Genomic DNA, 20,641 nt, shown 5'->3' with positions numbered 1-20,641 from the left:
TCTGAAGACATTTCGTGTATTGCATCTGTCCTGCATTCTCCATTCTAACATTCAGTGTGTTTTAAAGTGCTCCATGAAGGAGGACAGGTTAAGAATTACTGTCCCCGAGATTACATTTGCCTACTTTATGCTAGATGCGTATCCTGACTCCCATATGCTATTTGGTATTACCTTCTTTGATCAGCCCCGGGCTAGTAGGCATGCAATAAATTATTAACCTATTCAAAGAGACACATAAATAGAGCAAATATTTGCCACACTTGCTTTTTCTATTCCTTTTGTTATTGTCGTTGAAGCATTTTGAGGCAAATCTAAACCTTATGTCATTTCAATCCTACACACTTCAGTGTGCATGTCTAAAGTATGGACATTTTCTTACATAATCCTAATTCCATTTCATACCTAACAAAATGAGCAATATATCCTTAGTATAATCTAATATCTAGTCCATATTAAAATGTCTCAAGTGTCTCAAACGTGACTTTTTTTGTCAGTTGGTTTGTCATCATGATCAAAATAGGGTCCACACATTGCATCTGGTTGGTACGTCTCTTGAAACCCATCTTGTCCTTCGCCTCCCTTTTTTGCCGTGAATAAATTATTGACCAGTAAGGAGTCTGAGGCCCTGCAGAGATCTGTTCAAAGAAGATCTGTTGTTACCTGCTTTATTTCTCCCAGGCTTGTCCAAGGAATCACAAGCCCTCACTCTATTGTTTCTAACTTCGCCCAGGCTGATGGAATGGGGTGTTAGAAACAGTGGGTAAAAACCCTAGAAAGTGAATGATAACCCACTTTCTCATCAGTGAACCAGAGAAAAAAAATTAAAAGACAAGGGCCAGAAGAAGGCCAAGTATTACAGAGTAAGATTTGAGTCTCATAAAGCAAAAAGTGACCCTTCAAACAATTCTGGTGTGACCCAGGATTCTGAGTGTAAATTCTGAGTGCTCATAGGGAATGGCCTAGGAGAGAACAGGGTTTAAAGCTCATGAGAGTGAAGTGATTTACGGTGAGTTAGGGGACACAGGTAGTCCTGGGAAAACCTTCCCAACCCCTCATTTACTCTATAAAAATGGATCTGGCTCCCCGTAGTAAGGACAGTGAATGGAGGAAAGGGTCATAGATAAAGCTAAGAGTGAAAGTTACCTTACTACCCTGAGTGTACCATAAAAAGGAACATAATTCTGCTTGGTTAATAATCTAGGTATTTGCACATAGCTATACATAACTACTTTGCATTCTGATTGTAAATTATTTGCTTTTGGCAACCAAAAATAACTCAGCAGATGTTATTCATATGGCCACCTTCTTGGTATGCAGCAGCAAGGACCAGTAATGAAACCACTACCCCTATTATAGCAGTTTAATTTGCTAAAATTACCACGCGGAGAACATGTGTACAGGCCTCTGGGAAGCCGTTCAACTTTGAAACTGCTGGCATTTGATGGCACTTGCGTACACAGCCTCATTCTGTTAGAATCTTAGAATAATTTTTTGACACTGGGTTCTTCTGAAATGAATCTGTCATAGTTTTCTTCCTTGTTTTTCTTTTTATCAGCTATACTTTGTTTAGTAATAATTCATATGACTTCATACAAAATGCCACAGATTTGGTAAGAAAAAGGTGAAATTTCAGAGAAATTCACTACAAGGCATAAAGAATTAAACACGACACATAAATTTCTATCAATATGTAACGACTAGAAAATGCCAACAATTCAGCTAGCTCATTTCCTCAGCAAACACATCTTTCTATTTGTATATTGCTTTAAAAAAAATACATACATACCTTACCAAACATTTCTATACTTTTATCACACTGTGGTACAAACACAACAAGTCACTGATTCACGTAACAGGTTCACTCCAACACGAATATCCCTTTATCAACGATTAATTTTCATAATAAGTGTGGGTTGTGAGAAGTCTTTCTATAAAATTCAAGTTGCGTAAGTGAATCGTTCTGATACCTAATAATAAGCAGTTGAAGTCGATCTGGACACACCATCATTTTCAGACCTAAAAACTGTATGGCGCAGGCTGTAATCAGGAGAACGAAATACATAAGGTCATGAAGGAAGATCTTGTTCACAATGCAGCCACAGGATAGAGACTGAATAATAATTCGCATCTTCCCACATGAATTCTTTAAGTTTTTTCTCCCCTGGATGAGCCCTCACTCCTTTTTTTTTGGTAGAAAAAAACAAGTTAGAGAGCTCTAGGGACCAGAGCAGAGGAGGCCAGGTGTTCAAACTGCATCTCTTTATGAGCACCAGGCCCCTTTTAAAGTCCCTAGGAGCAGCACTTCATACCCTCGTGTATTATTTTCAAGGCTATAATAAGATGCCAGGATGCTAAACATTTGAAATGCTGCTTTTAAAAGTGTTGCCATAACAGCAGGAATAAAATGACGCATGTAACTCAAATTTGAAAGGACTGCATTAGTTTTAAGTCCGTTGTGTTACCTTTGTGTTGCAGGGGCTTAACTGTAACCTCTCAGCTCAAACAAAGGCCATGATCATGTGACCATAATCGAACCCATATTTTTAGCTATATTTGTTATCACATAATTGTCAGTCAGTCCTTCATCAATTCAATTTATGTGTTTGGATGGGCAGAAATAAATTGACCATATGAAATATGTATTAGTTTGAATATGTAGGCCATATTGGAAAAGCTTTGAGATAACTTCTTATCCTTTCTCTGAGATGAAATGCACCATGCAGCTTTATTTATGAAGCTCAATCCATGTTCTATCTGACTCTCATGCCCATTCATGAATGCCAGTGTCAGTCACACGTGCTAGGCAAGGGAACAAGTACATGGTGCGTCATTATACTCCCAGCGTAGCACGCTGTCGGGTACATTCCCCCAGAACCTAATGGGTTTTCTGTTTAGAATTTCCAGAGATGTGTCTCATTTCTAATGAAAACAATAAAAAATAAGAGCTTATAAAAACGGTAATTTCGATAAAGTCAAATAGCAGTAGAAGATGTCAGTATCATTTTGATGCTAGTTTGAAATAAAGAGCAACAATCACCATTAGCTAGAAATGAATCACCAAGCTCTAGGGGTAAACAGGCTGCATGCAGGAATGCCCGAGGGGTTGGTAACGCTAGGCACGGGGCCATTTTCTTCTGTAACGGAGGGTTGTTTTTTTAATCTGGTGATCAAAAAATAAAGGTTTGTAGTGGGTGTATTTTTCTCTCAGCAGCACCAGCCAATCTGTCTATGAGGACCCTGTTCCCAAGAGATTTTTCCCTTTTTATTTCGTGGGTTTTGCAGGCTTTCAAAATATATGTAAATTTGCTTATTATTGCTAATAGCATCAACCTTCATTGAAGTGCAAAATGTTTTTTCCTTCAAACCAGGAAACAGTTGGTCTTGTTTTTGATATACTTCATTTTACACAAAATGAAGGTCTATGAGTATTCTAGACTTTGCATTTTAAAATGAGTATGACAATGTTAGTCAAAATCCACTCAACCTCTCATGAGATTTAGCAAGTTTTATGTCCTGAATCATCTCTCTTCTAATTATCGTGAGGCCAGCTGCTACTCCCTGTATTTATTTAATCCACCAAAATGGAAAAAAAAAAGAGTTTTCATTTCCCCAGGCTGAAATGGTGTCAATTATCTAGAAGCTCCTACAGCTGACTGTCCCAGTAAGTAGACGTGCTATTAACATTTTTTTCTTTACTCCTCAAAAGATTCAGCCAGACCCTTAAAATAGCTTCACCATGCTCTGCTGCCATTGTTTGGAGAGGGAATAAAAGAGAGAAAGAGGGGAGCAGTAATGTTAGATTTCGTTATTTCTGTATGTCTCTTCACCTGTATATGTGAGTGTGTTTTGTAATTAGTACATTCCATGTGATTGATGAAAGTCAGATACAGCTTCAAAGTGGAGTTCTAGTTAATAGGAAAGACTATTACCCCACGCTAAGGCCTTTCCATATGTTATCTCATTTTCTTTTACAACAAGAGACTTAGGTATTCATATCTGCATTTTATTGACAGGAAAAATTGGAGCTTAGACAGGACTGACTGGTGACTTGGGTGAAACCTGGGTCCTGGCTTCAGAACCAATGCTTCTGTATCCTGTAGGGTACTAAGAATCAAAGACGTTGATACAGACAGATGGTGCCTACCCTCAAGAAGTTGGTAGTTTGATTAAAGAGATGAGAAGTTCAGGAAAATAATTGTAATACAAGTGACTCCACAGGTATGTTAATTCCCACCAGAAATACAAAATTTTCTAGTCCAAAAGGCAAGATTCCTCTGCTGAGCTGCTCAGAAAATGCTTCAAGAAATAGTTGGTGTCTGCTCCCCACTTCTCCTCCCCCTCCCGCCTTCCTTCCTTGGGCCCAGCCTGGGTCCTGCCTCTGCTGCCGCTGCTTTCCCTGGTCCACTGGGGCCTTGCCAGCCGTCCTCCCTGCAGCATGGCAGCATCAGGGCAGCATTTGGGGGAAGCGAGATCTTGAGGGATGGGGGGCACCCTGTAGCCTCGGCCAGGTTGTGAGCAAGATGACTAGCAGCATCAAGTGACTGTAAAGGAAAAACGCCAGAACGTTCGTGCTGGGCACCCACCATGAGAAAGGGGCACAGACCTCTCGGTCAGATGCCAACCGGCTGCCCCTCTCCAGCAATGCTGTGCTCTGCTGAAAGTTCTGCTGCGTGTTCCGCAAACTTCTGGAGGTGGACATCCATATGTCCTGAAGGACTCTGTGAAATACAAAAACGGGTTGAGTGACATGAGCGGGATGTGGGGCCACCTGAGTGAGGGGTGTGGATAGCTTCCAGCATTTACCTCAAACTGCTGAGAACGAAGATGGAATACCACACCAAAAATCCCGGGTTCCCCAGCGACCTTCAGATGAGTGACGAGCAGCTGGATGAGGTTGGCGAGAGTGACATTAACAACTTTTCCCAGATAACAGTGGCAATGTTCGACTACCTGAAGTGTGAACTTAGCTTCTTCCAAACTGTTCGACTCTCTGGACATGTCCCGGTCCGTGTCAGTGACGACACCTGGGCAGTGCCGCCTTGCCCCACTGACCCAGGTCATGTTGGACTGCAGTCACCTCTATGATTACACTGTCAAGCTCCTCTTCAAACTCCATCTGTGAGAGTACACTGGCCAGATTCCTGAGCTTGTGGCCAGAAGGAGGACCTCAGCCTCAAGCTGTCTGTGGAGAAACAGCTCCTCAGTGTCCTGGGTTTTCAGCCTCTGTTACAAAGGCCCTGGAGCCCCCAGCTGTCTCAACAAGCACAGGGCACAAGATTTGGTGCCCAGGGAGGTGCCTGGCTTGCCGCGGTGGTGTCCCAAAATGGTGTCTCCCTCCACCTCTAGCTTCGCCTCATCTCCATCCATACATGGCATGCATTCTAGGAACTGGACAAATGATGACAGACCTGGCCTAGACCCACAGCAGCAAAGGCGATGGTTTCCAAAGTGTTCAGTCTTTTTGTACAAATGGCATTTTGTGAACAAATATAAACTATAAAACAACTACTCAAATAAACATAGGGCCATCCCTGCCCTAGCCACAGATCTCTGGGATGCTTTGCAGAACCTATTTTGGAAACTACTGGTCCTGCAGAAGTTCTTATACTTTTATGTGCTTCTTGTTTAACACCGCATGTGTGAGTCTTGCTCTCACAGGTCTGCATTAGTTGGTCTGGTGAGTTCAGTGTCTGCATTGTTAAACCATATCCCAAATGAATTTGGTGTGGGTGATTCCTTGGCCACACTCCAAGGTGGCCACATGAAGGATATATACATGCAGAGAGTGTGGGTGATGGAAAACCAATAAAAGTCTTTATTTTAGAATTCTCAGACAAGTGACACTCTGGAATAGTGGTCACTAACAAGGAGTGGATCTGGTTACTTAGGACAAGAGAGGCAGCATCACTGATGAATCCAGGAGGGTTTCGTGGAAGGTTGGAACTCAATGTTCAGGGGTTAAAAGGGCTTTGGAGCAGGCGCGCATCCCTGAAGGGAGCAGAGAGTGGGCAAAATTCCGAGAGAAGAAGGCATTTGGTTACTTTGGAACGCTGAATACAGATGAGCATGTAATTGTTTCTAAGATGCTGTGGAACTCAGTTCCTAATAAGAACATCCTCATTTCCTTCCTATAAAGTGGTGAGTTATGAGAACAGAGAGGTAATTAAGTATTTGGGTTTAAAGGCCTTCTTTAAAGGCAGAGCAATACATGAGACCTTCACTGATTCCTCTTGGAAAGAGAACTCTGCAGCTTGGGGAAATGGTAGGAGGGACACGACATACACTATACTTTTCTAAAAATCAGTGCTTTGTTTTAGAATAGTTTAGGTCTACAGAAAAGTTGCAGACCGTTGAGAGTTCCCACATACCCCCAACCCAGTTTCCCCTATCGTTAACGTCTTACATTAATATAACTAATGAGCCAGCAGTGATACATTATTATTAACTGGAGTCCATACTTCATTCAGGTTTCCATAGATTTTACCTAATGTCCTCTGTTTGCCCCAGAATCCCATCCTATGTACCACATTACATTCAGTCAGGTCTCCTTAGGTTCCTCTTTCTTTGTTTTTGATGACCTGGACAGTTTTGAGGAGTCCTGGTCCGATACTTTGTAGAATGTCCCTCACTTTGAATTGGTTCAATGCTTTTCTCATGACTGGACTGGAGTTAAGAGTTCTTGGGAAAAATACCACGGAAGTAAAGTGCCATTGTCACCTACTGTACACTTTTGCCATTTTGAATTATCATATTTTATATGTGTACTACTTCTGTATTCCAAAGGATATATCACCTATTCAAAAATTACTAAGATTTAAATTTAACAAATTTTTAAACAAGAAAAAGAAACAGTTGGCTTTTGCAGCAAATGATAGTAAGGGATTAAACCTGTCATATAAAATAAGAATCTATGAGTCCACCTGACAATAAAGAAATGAACAAAAAATAAAAGGATCGAGAAAAGCTTTCTTACAGTAGGAAAAAATGATTGCATTCAAAGAGTAACGTTTTGCCACCATCATGGTAGTAATCGATGTGGGCAAGAATCATCAACAGATGCCAAAACTCATGGATTAAAGAAACAAGATATTTGCATAGCTTCAAAGTACCTTCTTACCAACCACTTATCAATTAGAAAGGCAAAAATGGTAACTTTCCAAGGGAGAAACGAGCCAACAGCACCTTAACGAAGTGATGAAAGTTAACATCACCAGTGATGTAACCAGGTGACTGCTTGTGTCTTCCGATGCAATGCCTTGAGAAGGACAATAATGTCACTAATGCGATGTCACGGCCAAAAATGCATGGCCTGAATCTCATTACGAGAAAGCATCAGACAAACCTAGACCAAAGATCGCTCTATAAAATAGCTGGTCTGTGCTCTATAAAAATGTCATGCTGTGAAAGGCCAAGGAACCGTTGCAGATGAAGAAGACTAAAGACGCATGGCAGGAGCTCCTAGAATGGGGTAGAGGGACAACATACAGAACATGATTGGGACAATGGGTGAAATTTGAATAAGGTCTGTGTGTGAGAAAATAATATTGTGTTGATGTTAGATTTCCCAATATCGGTAATTGTATTGAGGTTTTGTGGGTGAATACCCATGTTCTTAGGAAATACACATTGATGAGTTTAAGAGTAAATTTGCATCATACTTGCAAATTGCTCAAAGGGGAAGAGCAAAATGTATATGTAAGTGATTATGCAAATTTCTTTCAGGCAATTCAGAAAATAATAGGCATAATATTAAATAATAAGGGAAGATGACAAAGTAAAATGTGACAAATGTCAACAAACAGTGAACCTGGGTCAAGGATAGATGAGAGCTTTTTATACTTTCTTGCAACTTTTTGTAAGCTTCACAGTATTTCAAAATCGAGTTTTTTTTTAAATCGACTTTTGAACTGGGTTCTCAAAGTACCTATGTTTTAGTCCTTATCAGTGTTTAAAGGAGTTCAGTTTTTTAATTATCTAAAAATTGCTATCTTTAAAAAGATGCAAGTTTCCCACTTCTCTCAATTTGACCTGTTCAGATCACACCCATTCTCCTGTATGTAGCCAATTTTTTCTTCTTTATAAAACTTTCTGGCTTCTCCTGTCTCATTTATCTTCCTCTCTCTTTAGAAAATTCTATTATTTTAAATTATTATTAAAAGCTAACTTACGACATGCCAGGCATTGTGTGTATTATCTCATTTGCACCTCACAAAAATTCTCTGCAGTAAAATGAGGAGATAGGGATTCAGAGAAGTTAAGTAACGTGCGTAAGTTCAAACAGCTGTAAATGATGGAACCCAAATGGAGCCTAGATTTGTCTGACTCGAGAGTCTACATTCCTGTCCTCTCTGCTGCTTTCCTTGGAGCACCGAGAAATAGGTACCACTTCAAATGTCTCTCTATTATTTCTTACATCACAAATTGTCTCCCATCTGCTTAGGTACAGTCATATCATCTTTGCTAATGAAATTATTACAGCTGCTTAAAGCATGGATTAGTCTCTGGTTCTCTTTGGATCTTGGACTGCATGTACCATCCTGCTAGTGTCAATCATTTAATACATACCTAATAATTATGTGTTGATTGGTGGAGTCTTAGGAAGTGTGAAAAGAGAACCATCTATATCAGTCTCTGGAGATCTGAAAATGAGCTCTTTTCTTTACTTCCAATTTAGTTGAACCTAAGTCTTCATTACTGCAATGTTTGTGTTTCTCAAGCACTTTACCTTTAGTAAAGCATTTCTTTATTTTGTGTATGTTTTTCAGCAGAATTCCTGCCATCCATGAGGTTGATGGGAAGTCAGGTTAGAAAATGTCCGAGTGGCCTTGTGATGGTAGGGTCGAATAATGGTTTGATCTCAGTTGAACCTTACAATGTGTGTCTGTTAAAATGGGGGAGGAAACGCTACTCTCATTCTACAGATACCAATTGGAGGTTCAGCAAATTTAGTACTTGTCCTAAAGGCCATCTTGGTTCTTCTATCTCCTTCAGAGGAGCAAGGCTGTATTGAGTTGTACTATAAATTTTTTCATCCATGCACATTACTTGTCTTTGTCAATCAGTGTTAGGTATCACGCGTGCATTTATCATTTGGTTAGCAAACAATGTTGACAACTGAAAAGCAAATATTAGCATTGCCTTGACTTATTTTAAAGCAGTACATAAAAAAATAGCCAATGACTTGAGTACATCTACTTTTTTTAAAAGATTAGTCAACTGTTCTGTAATAGGTACTTTGCAACCATATAATAAGCAGACATCTATTTTTAGGATTCATCTTAAATTATCACTCAGCCTAGCAGGCTATTTACATCTGGCCCACATGTCTCTATCAGACAACTGAATTATACTTCTACTATTGACCAGGTTGTGGGGAGCATAAACAGGATGGCATTGTTAGGAGAGGAGAGTGGAGGAACACAAACAAGGCTGGAAGAAACGACTCAGAAAGCGAAGCGGGGCCAGTGTCCTGCATCTCATGTGGCCTCACTGGGGGAAAGGATCAAGTCACAAAAGCATTTAACTCTCAGGTGGTTATTACTGCTTCAGCTTTTCCTTTTCAAGTCCCAATTTCTTGGCACTCACTCTTGCAGAAGGAATGATGACTCTTTCTAGAAATTGATAGTGATTTTAATAGCTTTAGTGATGTAAAATTCGCCTACCATAAAATGTGCTAATCTTAAGTGTACAGTTTTAGCTTTAGTAAATGTATACAGGTGCACAATCATTACTGCAAAGTTTTGGAACACTTCTAACACACACCCCCACCAAAAAAAGAGGGTTCAGTCATGCTCCTTTGCCAGCTCTTATCCTTGGCATCAGAAGCACTTGAATTGATTATAGAATTTTTTATTTTTGCCCTCAGCCTGCCAGTTTACCTACTGGTCATTGCCTTATCTCACACGGTTGGTCTCAGTCTAACTTGTGGGAGTAGCATAGCTTTGTAACTATGGCAACTATTGGTTTTTAAGTCGACATTCTCCCCTCATGAGAAAAGCTTTAGCAAGAACTAAGATATCCTTACTGTCTTTATTAAAAAATCACAGATGTCTCTTATATTTTTTATCATTGATAGGGATCTTCCAGAATACCTTATTTTTCTTAGAGGATTTGGTTAAGTAAAAAGAGGAAAACGCCATAAAAACCTTACTCTACAAGAGTGAGGGCAGTGATGTCCAGCTATTGTGTTGTTTTTAAATTCATGGTGTTTGATGTCCTGCAACTCAAGCCTGTACACATGTGGATATGTTCCCTCATTTCCTAAAAAGAAACCTTCATGCCATCCTCTCAGTGGTTCACCTTGCCTTTGGTCATATCTTAACATCAGAAATCAAAAGCATATCTAATGTGCACTGGTTAGATTTTCTTTTATTATCCAGAGGAGCACATGGAATCTGGGAGAGACCTAAATACCCTTTTAAAAATAGCTTAAGAGAAAAGCTAATTTATAAACCTCTCAGCATAGCTCTAAAAAAAGAATCTAATGGAAAAAGCAGGATATAAAATTTAGCATGCAACATGCTCAAAATTATCATGTTTTAAATGGAAAGGAAAGAGTTGAAGACAGTGATATATACCAAAATTATACTGGTGATGTCTTTGGGTGACAGAAACAGTATGGTTCTCTTCCCCTCCCTGCCCTGTCTTCTTTCTACTTTTCTGTAATTTCCTAATACAGAAGAATGCTTTTATGCTCGGATAAACTAAAAATAATCTAATGATTCTGATTTCAGTGTACTTAGCTCTAACAATCAGTACTGGCTTTCCTTCTAGTTGACTAGATGGTTTGTCCAGTTACTTTCTAGGTTAATTGATGCCTCCAGCACTTCCACTCTGCACCAGTCAGTTTGAAGATTTGTGCTTGACAGGTGTTGAAGGAGGTCGGCCTGTCGCTGGGCTACCAGGGCCCATTTCTTAGCACACCTAACCTTATGGGGTCCCCTATAGGAGTTGTTCAAATTTAGGGAAACAGGCTTGCTCACTCAGGCTAAGCTAACTCACAGGAAAGCATAAGCCAAAATACCAGTTTGTATAATATATAACAGGAAATAGAACTGTCACCTAGACAGAACTTTCCAAACATTTTTCTTCCACTTTTACTACTTGTACAGGCAGCATTACCATGAGCTGCACTTTATGGCCTACTGCCTGTGTCTACTATGTGACAATGACTTTTATCACCCATCCTGCCAGTAACCCTCTGAGGTTGACTTCTACCACTCATTCATTTATTCTTAAGTCATCTTGCTAGATTTTCCAGGGAGCCAGCTGTTTCCCCCTCTGAATTGCACTCATGTTGAACCTTTTATTTCTGGTCCAAACAATGCATGAGATCTGGTGGGTAAAGGGGGAGCTCTTGATCCCTTGATCTCATGTTATCAGCCCCTTCTCCAGACCCCGCTCTCCAGACTCGGGGCGCTTCTTTAAAAACTGCCTATTGATTTGATAAGCTACCTTCTAATTTAAACAGAATCAAGAGCTTCAGGTCATGTGGTGGCTCCTGGCACCCACCAAGGCCAGTGTACCTGTGTTACCATGTTATACCGAAAATGTAAAATCCTGTACTTGTTCTCATTTCGAAAGACCCTGGCACATGTTTAATTGCATCCTAGCACTGCAGAGCAGGGAAGAAAGCGGCGGTTTTCACAATAGGAAGAAGAAAAATAACTGTGGCTTTCTCGCTTCTGTATCAAGAGGCTCAGCTCAGAGCAGTAAGGTTTGTTCATCTCCTAGTAGGTGCTTGGGACTTTCCCAGAAAGAATCCCTTCTTCCCATGGGTTGTGAGAGTGGCCGGGTGGGGTGGATGCCTAGTGGGACAGCCGGGGCCTCCTGGGACAAGGCAAAGTGAGGAACAAACCAGAGCAGCTCCACCGTTTGCTTAAGACTGAAAACCTTTTTGGACTTTAAAGACCAGGTGAGGAGTCAATCATTTGGAGACAGGAAGCATTTTTCAGAGCCCTGGAACTTTCAAGTAGCACATCCAAAGAAGAGTTTGTTGTTTTCTGTGGAATTTTTTAATTTTCAGATACGGCATCTGGGGATCCTTAGCAACATGGTGGGCATGGTGCATACTCCCGGAGCACAGTCATCTCTCTAAAAGACTTTTTACCTCATTGCGTGCCCACCACCCAAAGTCAGGTCTCCTTCCGTCACCGTATATTTGACCCCCTTTACCTTCTTCTGTCTCCCCCCACCCTCCTTTCCCTCTCGCAACCACCATACTGTTGTCTGTGTCTATGAGTTTTTGTTTGTCTCGTTCATTCATTTGTTGCTTTCAGTTTTATATCCCACATATGAGTGAAATCATATGGTTCTTGGCTTTTTCCATATGACTTATTTCACCTAGCATGATATTCTTTTTTAAATTAAATGTATTGGTTTGTAAAATTATATAGGTTTCAAGTGTACAATTCCACATGTCATATGTACATTGCAGTGTGTGTGTTCACCACCCAAAGTCAAATTTCCTTTCATTATCATATATTTGGCCCCTTTTACCCTTATCTGCCTCTTCCTCTTTCCCTATGGTAGCCACTAAACTGTTGTCCATGTCCATGAATCTTTGTTTGTCTTATTAGTTTGTTGCTTTCAGTTTCGTATTTCACATGTAAGTAAAAACACATGGTTCTCAACTTTTCTATCTGACTTTTTTGCTTAACGTGATAATCCCAAGATCAATCCAAGATCTTTCGTCTGAAGTTTTGCAGGTGAAAATAAAGAAGTCAGTACAAAGCTCAGAACTCATAAGGACTTCAGAATTGTTCTGGTATAATCAGAACTTATAAAACTCAATACATTATTTCTTAGAAATCATTTTTAAGCATGTGCAACAAAAATTAGCATTCTTTTTAAGCTGCTGACCCCGTGTCCAGCCCCATCGTTTGGCCTGGCATACTGACCAACTTCACCATTGTAACGACGGAATGGCACATATTGCTTCTGTAAAGTGACATCCTTCAGATACTTGGTGGATTTTCAGATATATATACTCTTGATATACATACTCTTGGCATGGGCAGTTACACAAGTGTTCTTAAAGTGAGCACAAAGATTTGAACCTCTTGATTTGTGTGATTTTGTGAGGTTTTCTGGGTCAAGTAAATAGGGAACCATTTTCGGAGGTCATCTCAGGCCACTTACGGGAAGAGGAGCTGTAGTCCTTTAGATGAAGGCTTTTGGTCTCAAAGAGCATCTGCAATTAAAATACAAATGAATCTGGTGGGGGTAACTGGTTCTAAGTCCTTCAAGCCTGAAAATGAGTATTGTGGCTTCTGTGGAGGTTTTGCTGGTAGAGGAGTAGAAATCAGGTCTGTGGGGCTTCTAGGAAGCTGGGGAGCTACCTGAAGACTTAGGGTGCCAAGAGGTGGAAGTGGAATCCTCAAAAAGATGATCATAGAGAGTTGCAAAAGAACTTGGAACTGGGGAAGGGCTGAGGGAGCTGGAGGACTGGCAGCGAAGTACTCCCCTTCCCCATTTCAGAGTTTTACATGCTCTTGTCCCTAATACCTGGGCTCTACTCCATCCCAACCTACTCCTTCCTTTCTCTAAGACCCCAACTTCCCATAGTGGCTGGGCTCACACACTTGTTTTATGACTCTCCTTGGGCCCCGGGTCAGCCTTTAGGCCAGTTGACAGCAGGATAGAGATCTCAGCTAAACCAGCTCTTCTCCAAATTCTTTCCTGACTGATAATCATCATTTCTAAGACCAAAAAGACAAAACAAAACATTAAAAATGCTCACCCAGACACGTTCCTAGTGGCCATCCATTCAACGTGTAAATAATGAAAAGCTTCTGAGGTTTTACTCACCCCAAAACATTTTACAGTGTTAGAATCCAGGACTGACATTTGTTTTGTTCTCAAGAAGCTATCTTACCTATTACAGAAAAAGAAGAAAAATTTTTGCACAATCTGGCTCATGTGTTTTACTCTCTCGTGTTTGATTAATTTAATAAAACATTTAAACTTTGCAAAAACAGGCTTATTTAACACAGAATAGAATATTTTAAAAGTTAGATTTGAGAAATTGTAGCAGATTATTTTAAATAAAGTTTAAAAGTGTCAACCAATTCAGCATCATTTTTTTTCTTTGCTGAGCATCAGAATCACCTGAAGACCTTTTAGAAATCCCAGTAGCCAGGTCAAATTCCATATTAATTAAATTGGAATGCTGGGAGTGAGAGCTGGTCATCAGTACTGGAATCGAAACCAGTGATCTAATGGATTAGAGAAAAAAAAAAAAGCTTTTAGTTTAAAAAATATTTTCTAGAAATTCAAGACAACCCATACAGTTAAAAGATTTCAAATATTTTGTCTTTCCTGTGATCAAAAAGCTCCAATATGTAGTAGACTTATTGAACAATAATGTAGAAAGTGAGATACAATACTAATAAAATTTTCCAAATCGAGACTTTAACGTGGGGTTTTGGTTATATAATTATTGAGCACAGAAAGAATATGAACTACGGTGTTTTCTTGCTATTACAAGTTTGGATGTGACACAAAGATAGCAAGGCACAAATATAGGTATTTTCTCTTAGTAAACAGTAAAGAGCATTTCGGTGCACCTCACTAAAGATTTAAGTGAATTATGGTTATTTTTGAGCTTTGGGAGTGGGGAGAAGTAACCAAAGAGCATTAGTTGCAACTGCATTTTTATCCTGCCATTCGTGCACTAGATAATAATTTTACTGCATGTACATACTTCCACTTTATTACCTTAAAACTTCTAGAGAATGCTCTAAAACTTAAGCTACCCTTCCTCCCCACACTCATACTCTATCCACACTGGACTGGGTGGGATTCCTGTCCTACCCAGATGAAAGAGCAAGCCTGTTGCCTATGGCCAGTGAGTCAGCACCTGTCCCCTGCAAGAATGCATAGAAACCTCAGAGCTGCTTTCTTCTGGAGGGAGTGGGGAGGGAGGCGAGGAGGAAGGGAGGGGACTTAAAGACCTGCATGCAGCAGCATGGGGGAGGAGGCCACGTGTCCTCTCTGAGAAAGGACTCACTGGGACCTCCTCCCTTTGCAGAGCCACTTTGAATAGCTTTGAGTAGGGTCTAGTGAAGGTGGCTCTTCATTGCTTCCAGATGGACTACGAGAGTTCTGCTGCTGTCGTTTCTCAGCTTTTCTTGCTGGCTGGGTCTTTAAAGGGCAACTGTTGATGCTCTTCGAACTCACTACTTTGGAAGTCTTTAATCTGGACTGTAGCTGCCTCCCCTTTCTCCTGCGACCCCTCCCCTTCTCTGGACTGAGGTCACCTGCTAAGACAATGGTATGTGTTCTGACTCTTCCTAGGGCAATCCTCTAGAGCAAGGGTCCCCAACCCCCGGGCCAAGGACTGGTATCAATCAGTCCATGGCCTGTTAGGAACCGGGCCTCACAGCAGGAGGTGAGCGGTGGGCTAGCCAGCAAAACTTATCTGTATTTGTAGCCACTCCCCGGCACAAGCATCACTGCCTCAGCTCCACCTCAGATCATCAGGCATTAGATTCTCATAGGAGCACCAGTCCCCAGTGCCAAAAAGATTGGGGACCACTACCCTACAGGAAATAACCTGGGGCTTCTGTCCAGGTGAAGTTGTGTTTGATAGTGTATCTTGGTCAGTTGTGTTAAGTCTTTAGGGAAGGGAGCAAGTGACTGAACTGGGGAATGTTTTTTTGCTGCATTTTTCTTTCTTGCCTCTTCTCTGGGGTTTTTATCTTAACCTAGATTATCACTGCATTCTTGAGAGCTCTCTTCTTATTTTGCACTGCCACAATAGTGACATGATCTATCTTTCCAAGTATGCATAGGGGTAGAAAAAAGTAGAAAAAGTTTAAGTAAGTTCATCTCTAAAGAAACCTCATTTTTTTAGTTTTATGACTTCTAAGCATAGAATTGTACCCTACAACCTGACTGTGTTTTGAATGTGATGCAGGACCTGGCTGAAACTTTGACTTGGCCTATTTCCATGTTTTTGCTGTTGTCGAATGGAAGTAAATATTAAAAAGTTTTCATGTTTTTTGAAGGTATGGTCGAATCTTTTTTTTTTAATCCCTAGAGGAATCCTAACATGACTGCTAATTGTATATAACTTATTTTTATTTATGTCTCCAGAGGTAGGTATCTTTTCTTCTTCACCTGAGAGCTGAACCCTTTGGCTTAGGAAGAACGTGGCAGAAAGAAGCTTTACAAGCATCTAACGGCCTCGTGACTCACCTCATTTGACCTTGTGCCACACTTTTCTCATTGTTGACAAGTTTAGTGTGTTGTGTCTGAACATGCCTGTAATTTGCCATTATCTTGCCCCTGTCTTTCAGGACTACCAGCCCGACTCCCGGAAATCATGTTGGTAGGATCCCAGTCCTCCTCCCCGGGAGGGCCCAATGGCATCATTAGAAGCCAGTCGTTCGCGGGGTTCAGCGGCCTTCAGGAGCGGCGATCCAGGCAAGTCGTGTGTGGGTCTCTCCTGGGATGCAGCTTAAGAAGGATGTGAGCCTTGACACTATAAAGAGGATCTGTGTGCAGGCGGCCTTGTCAACACACACACACATGTGTTATTTTAATCTCTTTGATGAAAAGGATGTAATATACCAAAATGAAGTGCTGTGGTTTCTTTTCTATCATTTTGAACTCCTCCTACAAAAAAGATGGCTGAAGATTTAGGATAAGCTACTAATATATGTGGATAGCTCTTCCTACCCCTACCCCTAATCCCCCCCACCACCTTTTTTTAGATCTTTTGATAAGTATTGTCAAAGTGCCTCCAAATATTAGAACCTATTTATCCTTTAACCAGCAAGGACAGATTTGCCTTTTTCACACATTTATTGATAACCAAGCATTTTCTAAAATCTTTTCTGGTATCTTGTCATCTCTAATAAGGTTAAATGTCCTTTCATAAGTTTTTTTTTCCTTTGTATTTATCTTGGGAATAACCAGTTAAGGCATGTCTATTGCCTATTTGGAGGTGGATATTTGCATTTTTTCTTAGAGAATGATAAAGGCTTTTTTTCTATATATATCCTTTGCAACACCGTATATATTTCTATATATATCCTTTGCAACGTTTATTTCTGGGCTCTTAGTTCTGTTCCATTGATCTATGTGTCTGTTTTTATGCCGCTATTATACTATTTCAATTGCAATAGCTTTGTAATACCATTTGAAATTCCACCCCTTTTTGAAGCACATTTTCATCGCATCCCGATTTGGGAGACTGTTTGGTATGAAGTTATGCAGTGGATAAAGACTACCTTTGCAGATGGACCCCCAGGGAGCAGATGTCATTCAGACATAGGAAAGTTAGTCTCCTAGTTTCCTTGGAATTTCTCCTCATCTAAAATAAGACTTAGAGGAACTCAAGAAAGAAAGAAATCATAGGTGATGAAATAGGTAACATGGGGTAAAGTTTGCCTTCAGTTTTTCTAACATTACAAAAGTCCTATGCGCTGAGGGGCCTAATGTGCTTTGACCTGTATTGTCCACTTTGATGCACATAGTGATAGAAGAAAATAACTAATAATTAACCTGGAAGGTGCACAACACATACCCGACAACTCAGAGGTCATGCTTTCCAGTTGATAGCTGAGTCAGAGAGTGGTTTGACCTCTCTTAGTCAGATCAGTAGTTTGGGTATCATCAGGTATCCCATCTCACCACTGCTGGCTGCCTTCTGCCAAACAGAGATGTTGAGTTTTATGTTATACCTAAACATAATTTAAAAATAAAGCTTAAGAAAAAGCTGTCGGTCCAACTCTATGTGTTTTTCTTTACTTTAACAGTATAAGAAATTAGCCATTAGTCATGCTTATGGCCCATTATCAAAAAGGTATTCATTTGCACATATTTTTAGTGGCTTTATAGCCTTTTGCCTGCTCATTATTTCCACCTGGGAGGGTTTGTCCTTGACTTCAGTGGCAAGATACGTTTTCACTCAGAGCACACGTTACCTGCAGCCCGGCTTTGACTTAGAGAAGCCTCTGCCCAGCAAAGCTTCCAGATTTCAGCAGTTTAATCTAATACCAAGAAACTAAATGTAGGATGGCTCAGATCTATTAATATAGCGTCCCCAAAAGACACAAATACAAACACAAGATGATTAAAAGGCATTTATTTTGTCAAATCCTTTTAGATGCCCTAGACTCAAAATTTCTGCTTTTCTCTTTCCATAGATGTAACTCCTTCATTGAAAATTCCTCTGCCCTCAAGAAGCCACAGGCCAAACTGAAGAAAATGCACAATTTAGGACACAAAAACAACAGCCCTCCCAAAGAGCCTCAGCCTAACAGGGTGGAAGAGGTCTACAGGGCCTTGAAAAGTGGACTCGAGTAAGAATATCAAACTAACAATTCACTGAACATTCTTCTTATCTAAAATGCTGGGGAGGTAGGGTGGGTAAAAGAAATCTTATGAGATCATTTCTAAATGTCTTTTTCTGTACTGGATATTTTATCATCATCATCAAGGAAGCTTTAAAAAAAAGTCCAGAAAATGTGAAATGTGTTGGGTTTCCACTTGGTGTCTGTGACATTGAAGGAGCCTTGAACTAGTAGTGTTTGTATGGAACCCTGTATGGCATTGCCTTCCACTTAAACCATGGAGGGCAGGCAGGTCTATTTAAAAGACTGCTGAAGAAAGATTTTGAAACCTTCACGAGTATATCATAGGGACTGTTTACCCTGAATAAAACTTCCCCAATGTGCGTGTGATGACACATCTACAGTCGGTGTTGTATTAAACTAGTCAGAATTCTGTGGGCCCGGGCCCAGGGCAGACTCCATAGTCGTCTGGCCCTCCCTTCCCCACTGGTTCTTCTGTTCTGGGCTTCCAGCCTCATAGGGGTTCTCCTTTTTGACCAGCTGGATAGTGTCAGATACAATTGCTAAAGCTTTCAAAATGTTGAGAGATTGGGAAAATACAGCACCTCTTCCCCTCAACTCTGCCCTCCACAGAGCAAGATTCAGACTCTTAATCCTCCTTCAGAAGGTCAGCATCACCAGATTCCACTTGACAGAGTTAATGATAACACCTTGTCTTGTCTTTGCAGTGAATATCTGGAGGGTCACCAGACAGAGTTAGACAAGCTGACAGCTCAGTTAAAAGATATGAAAAGAAACTCTCGCCTGGTAGGTACCATCCAATCATCCGAATGTTAACATGTTTTTTTTTTTTTTTTTTTTGGCTAAGTATCCTCTCCTACTAGATGGGGATGGGAATGAGGAAGAACCATCAAGAAGAGCAGATCCAAGGGGTGAAGTACTATCTGCTTACTGATGTGTGTTTTAATGCTTTATTCTTAAAACATTTAAGTATTTTCTAAGCACGTTTATACAAATCAAATTTATAATCAGAAAAAAAATACTTAAAAACACACTCCTTATCACTCCCTCCCTTGAATAACAAAAGGAAATGAAAAGTTGGAATTTCCCTAGCATATTATGAGTACAGAATTTGGAATCCAGAACTGTTATCTCTGATATTTTAAAAATTAAAAGGTAATTATATCAGAGAAGGAAGGGAAGCTCAAGAGGTAACTGTTAGGAGAAGCTGGAGAAGTCCTTGGGCCAGTTCAACTACTCATTGTATTGTTTGAGGTGCTCGCAGATTTCCTCTGTTCTAATGAATTGTGATAACTTGTCTGGTTAGGGAGGTGTTTCTAATTTATACACTATTCTATCATTTAGAACTGAACAAAATGATTTTGTTCAGTTCTAAATGATAACACACCTTAATGTTTCAGGCCATCAGAAAGCCCAGGGAGGGTCTACATATACCCAGGAGGTATAGCTATCCATACATAGATGGGCTAACATGCATATTGCTGTTCTTTTCAAAGCCTAGAGGTTAAAACCTTCATAGAAGTTAAAGGTTTTACATTCGAACAACAAACGACCTACATTAGAGTATAAAGGCCCCCCTCTACATGGAATTTCTGCCAAATGGCCTTCAAAGTTTTTGAATGGCCTTGAGCACTTCAATGGCAGCCAGTGTTGTTCCTTGGAGAATAATAGCAAGTGGAAGGAGAGGCTTCCACTAGGACACTAGGATCTAGCATTCCAGAAAAAGCCTTTCCTTGGGGGATGTGGGAATAGTGTACCAATTCTACTGTGATACTGTGAGCACACAGGAAATGAACTTGCTTTAAAAACATTTTGTGAAAAGCGTATTACTGCCCTCAAGGACTCTTCTTAGATACCAATTTTACATGTTTAAACAGGAAGGCAAGTAATTTTTAACACATATTAATGCTACATTTTATGGTTATACTAGTTGTTTTTTAAAAATTAAAGAATGAACATGAATGTATATGTGCCTGCCCCTCAATGTGTAAGAAAGGAGAGCTCAAAGCTAGTGAAAGGCTTAGTGCTCCCAAGGGACAGAGAGGACTTGGAATTCTAGAGACACGGGGTATAAATAAATAGGGACTCTTAAAAGTACTTTTACTGGTATTTAAAATAACCAGAAGCTTTACTCTTTTAAAGCAAATGTCAAAGAACCCAGCAGAACTTTACGAAACTGATCATTATTTCACTGACAATGCAGAAATACAGACTAAATTCCTCTATTAATATCAGTAACAATTTTGAGGAACACATGTTTTAATCCAGATATTCCTTTTTTTTATTTTAGGGTGTGCTGTATGACCTAGACAAGGTAA

The 20,641-nt window shown here is 40.2% G+C and overlaps 1 protein-coding gene across 9 annotated transcripts in view; it reads left to right on the top strand.

Moving 5' to 3' along the window:
- RIPOR2 (RHO family interacting cell polarization regulator 2) overlaps positions 1-20,641 on the top strand; it is a 167,976-nt gene that overhangs the window by 101,596 nt on the left and 45,739 nt on the right. For all 9 annotated transcript variants that reach the window (XR_001596404.2, XM_016140880.2, XM_016140887.2 and 6 more), the window contains 4 exons: positions 16,302-16,428; positions 18,156-18,311; positions 19,031-19,109; positions 20,614-20,637. Coding sequence is in view for 8 of the 9 variants with exons in the window: in XM_016140880.2 (XP_015996366.2) it covers positions 16,302-16,428; positions 18,156-18,311; positions 19,031-19,109; positions 20,614-20,637 (386 nt within the window). In the remaining variant the exon portion in view is untranslated. The remainder of the gene's footprint in view (positions 1-16,301; positions 16,429-18,155; positions 18,312-19,030; positions 19,110-20,613; positions 20,638-20,641) is intronic.

This window comes from Rousettus aegyptiacus, unplaced genomic scaffold, assembly GCF_014176215.1.
Source record: "Rousettus aegyptiacus isolate mRouAeg1 unplaced genomic scaffold, mRouAeg1.p scaffold_m13_p_17, whole genome shotgun sequence".
Classification (NCBI taxonomy): Eukaryota; Metazoa; Chordata; class Mammalia; order Chiroptera; family Pteropodidae; genus Rousettus; species Rousettus aegyptiacus.
Note: the sequence above shows the minus strand (reverse complement) of the source record. Positions and strands in the feature narration are given on the sequence as shown.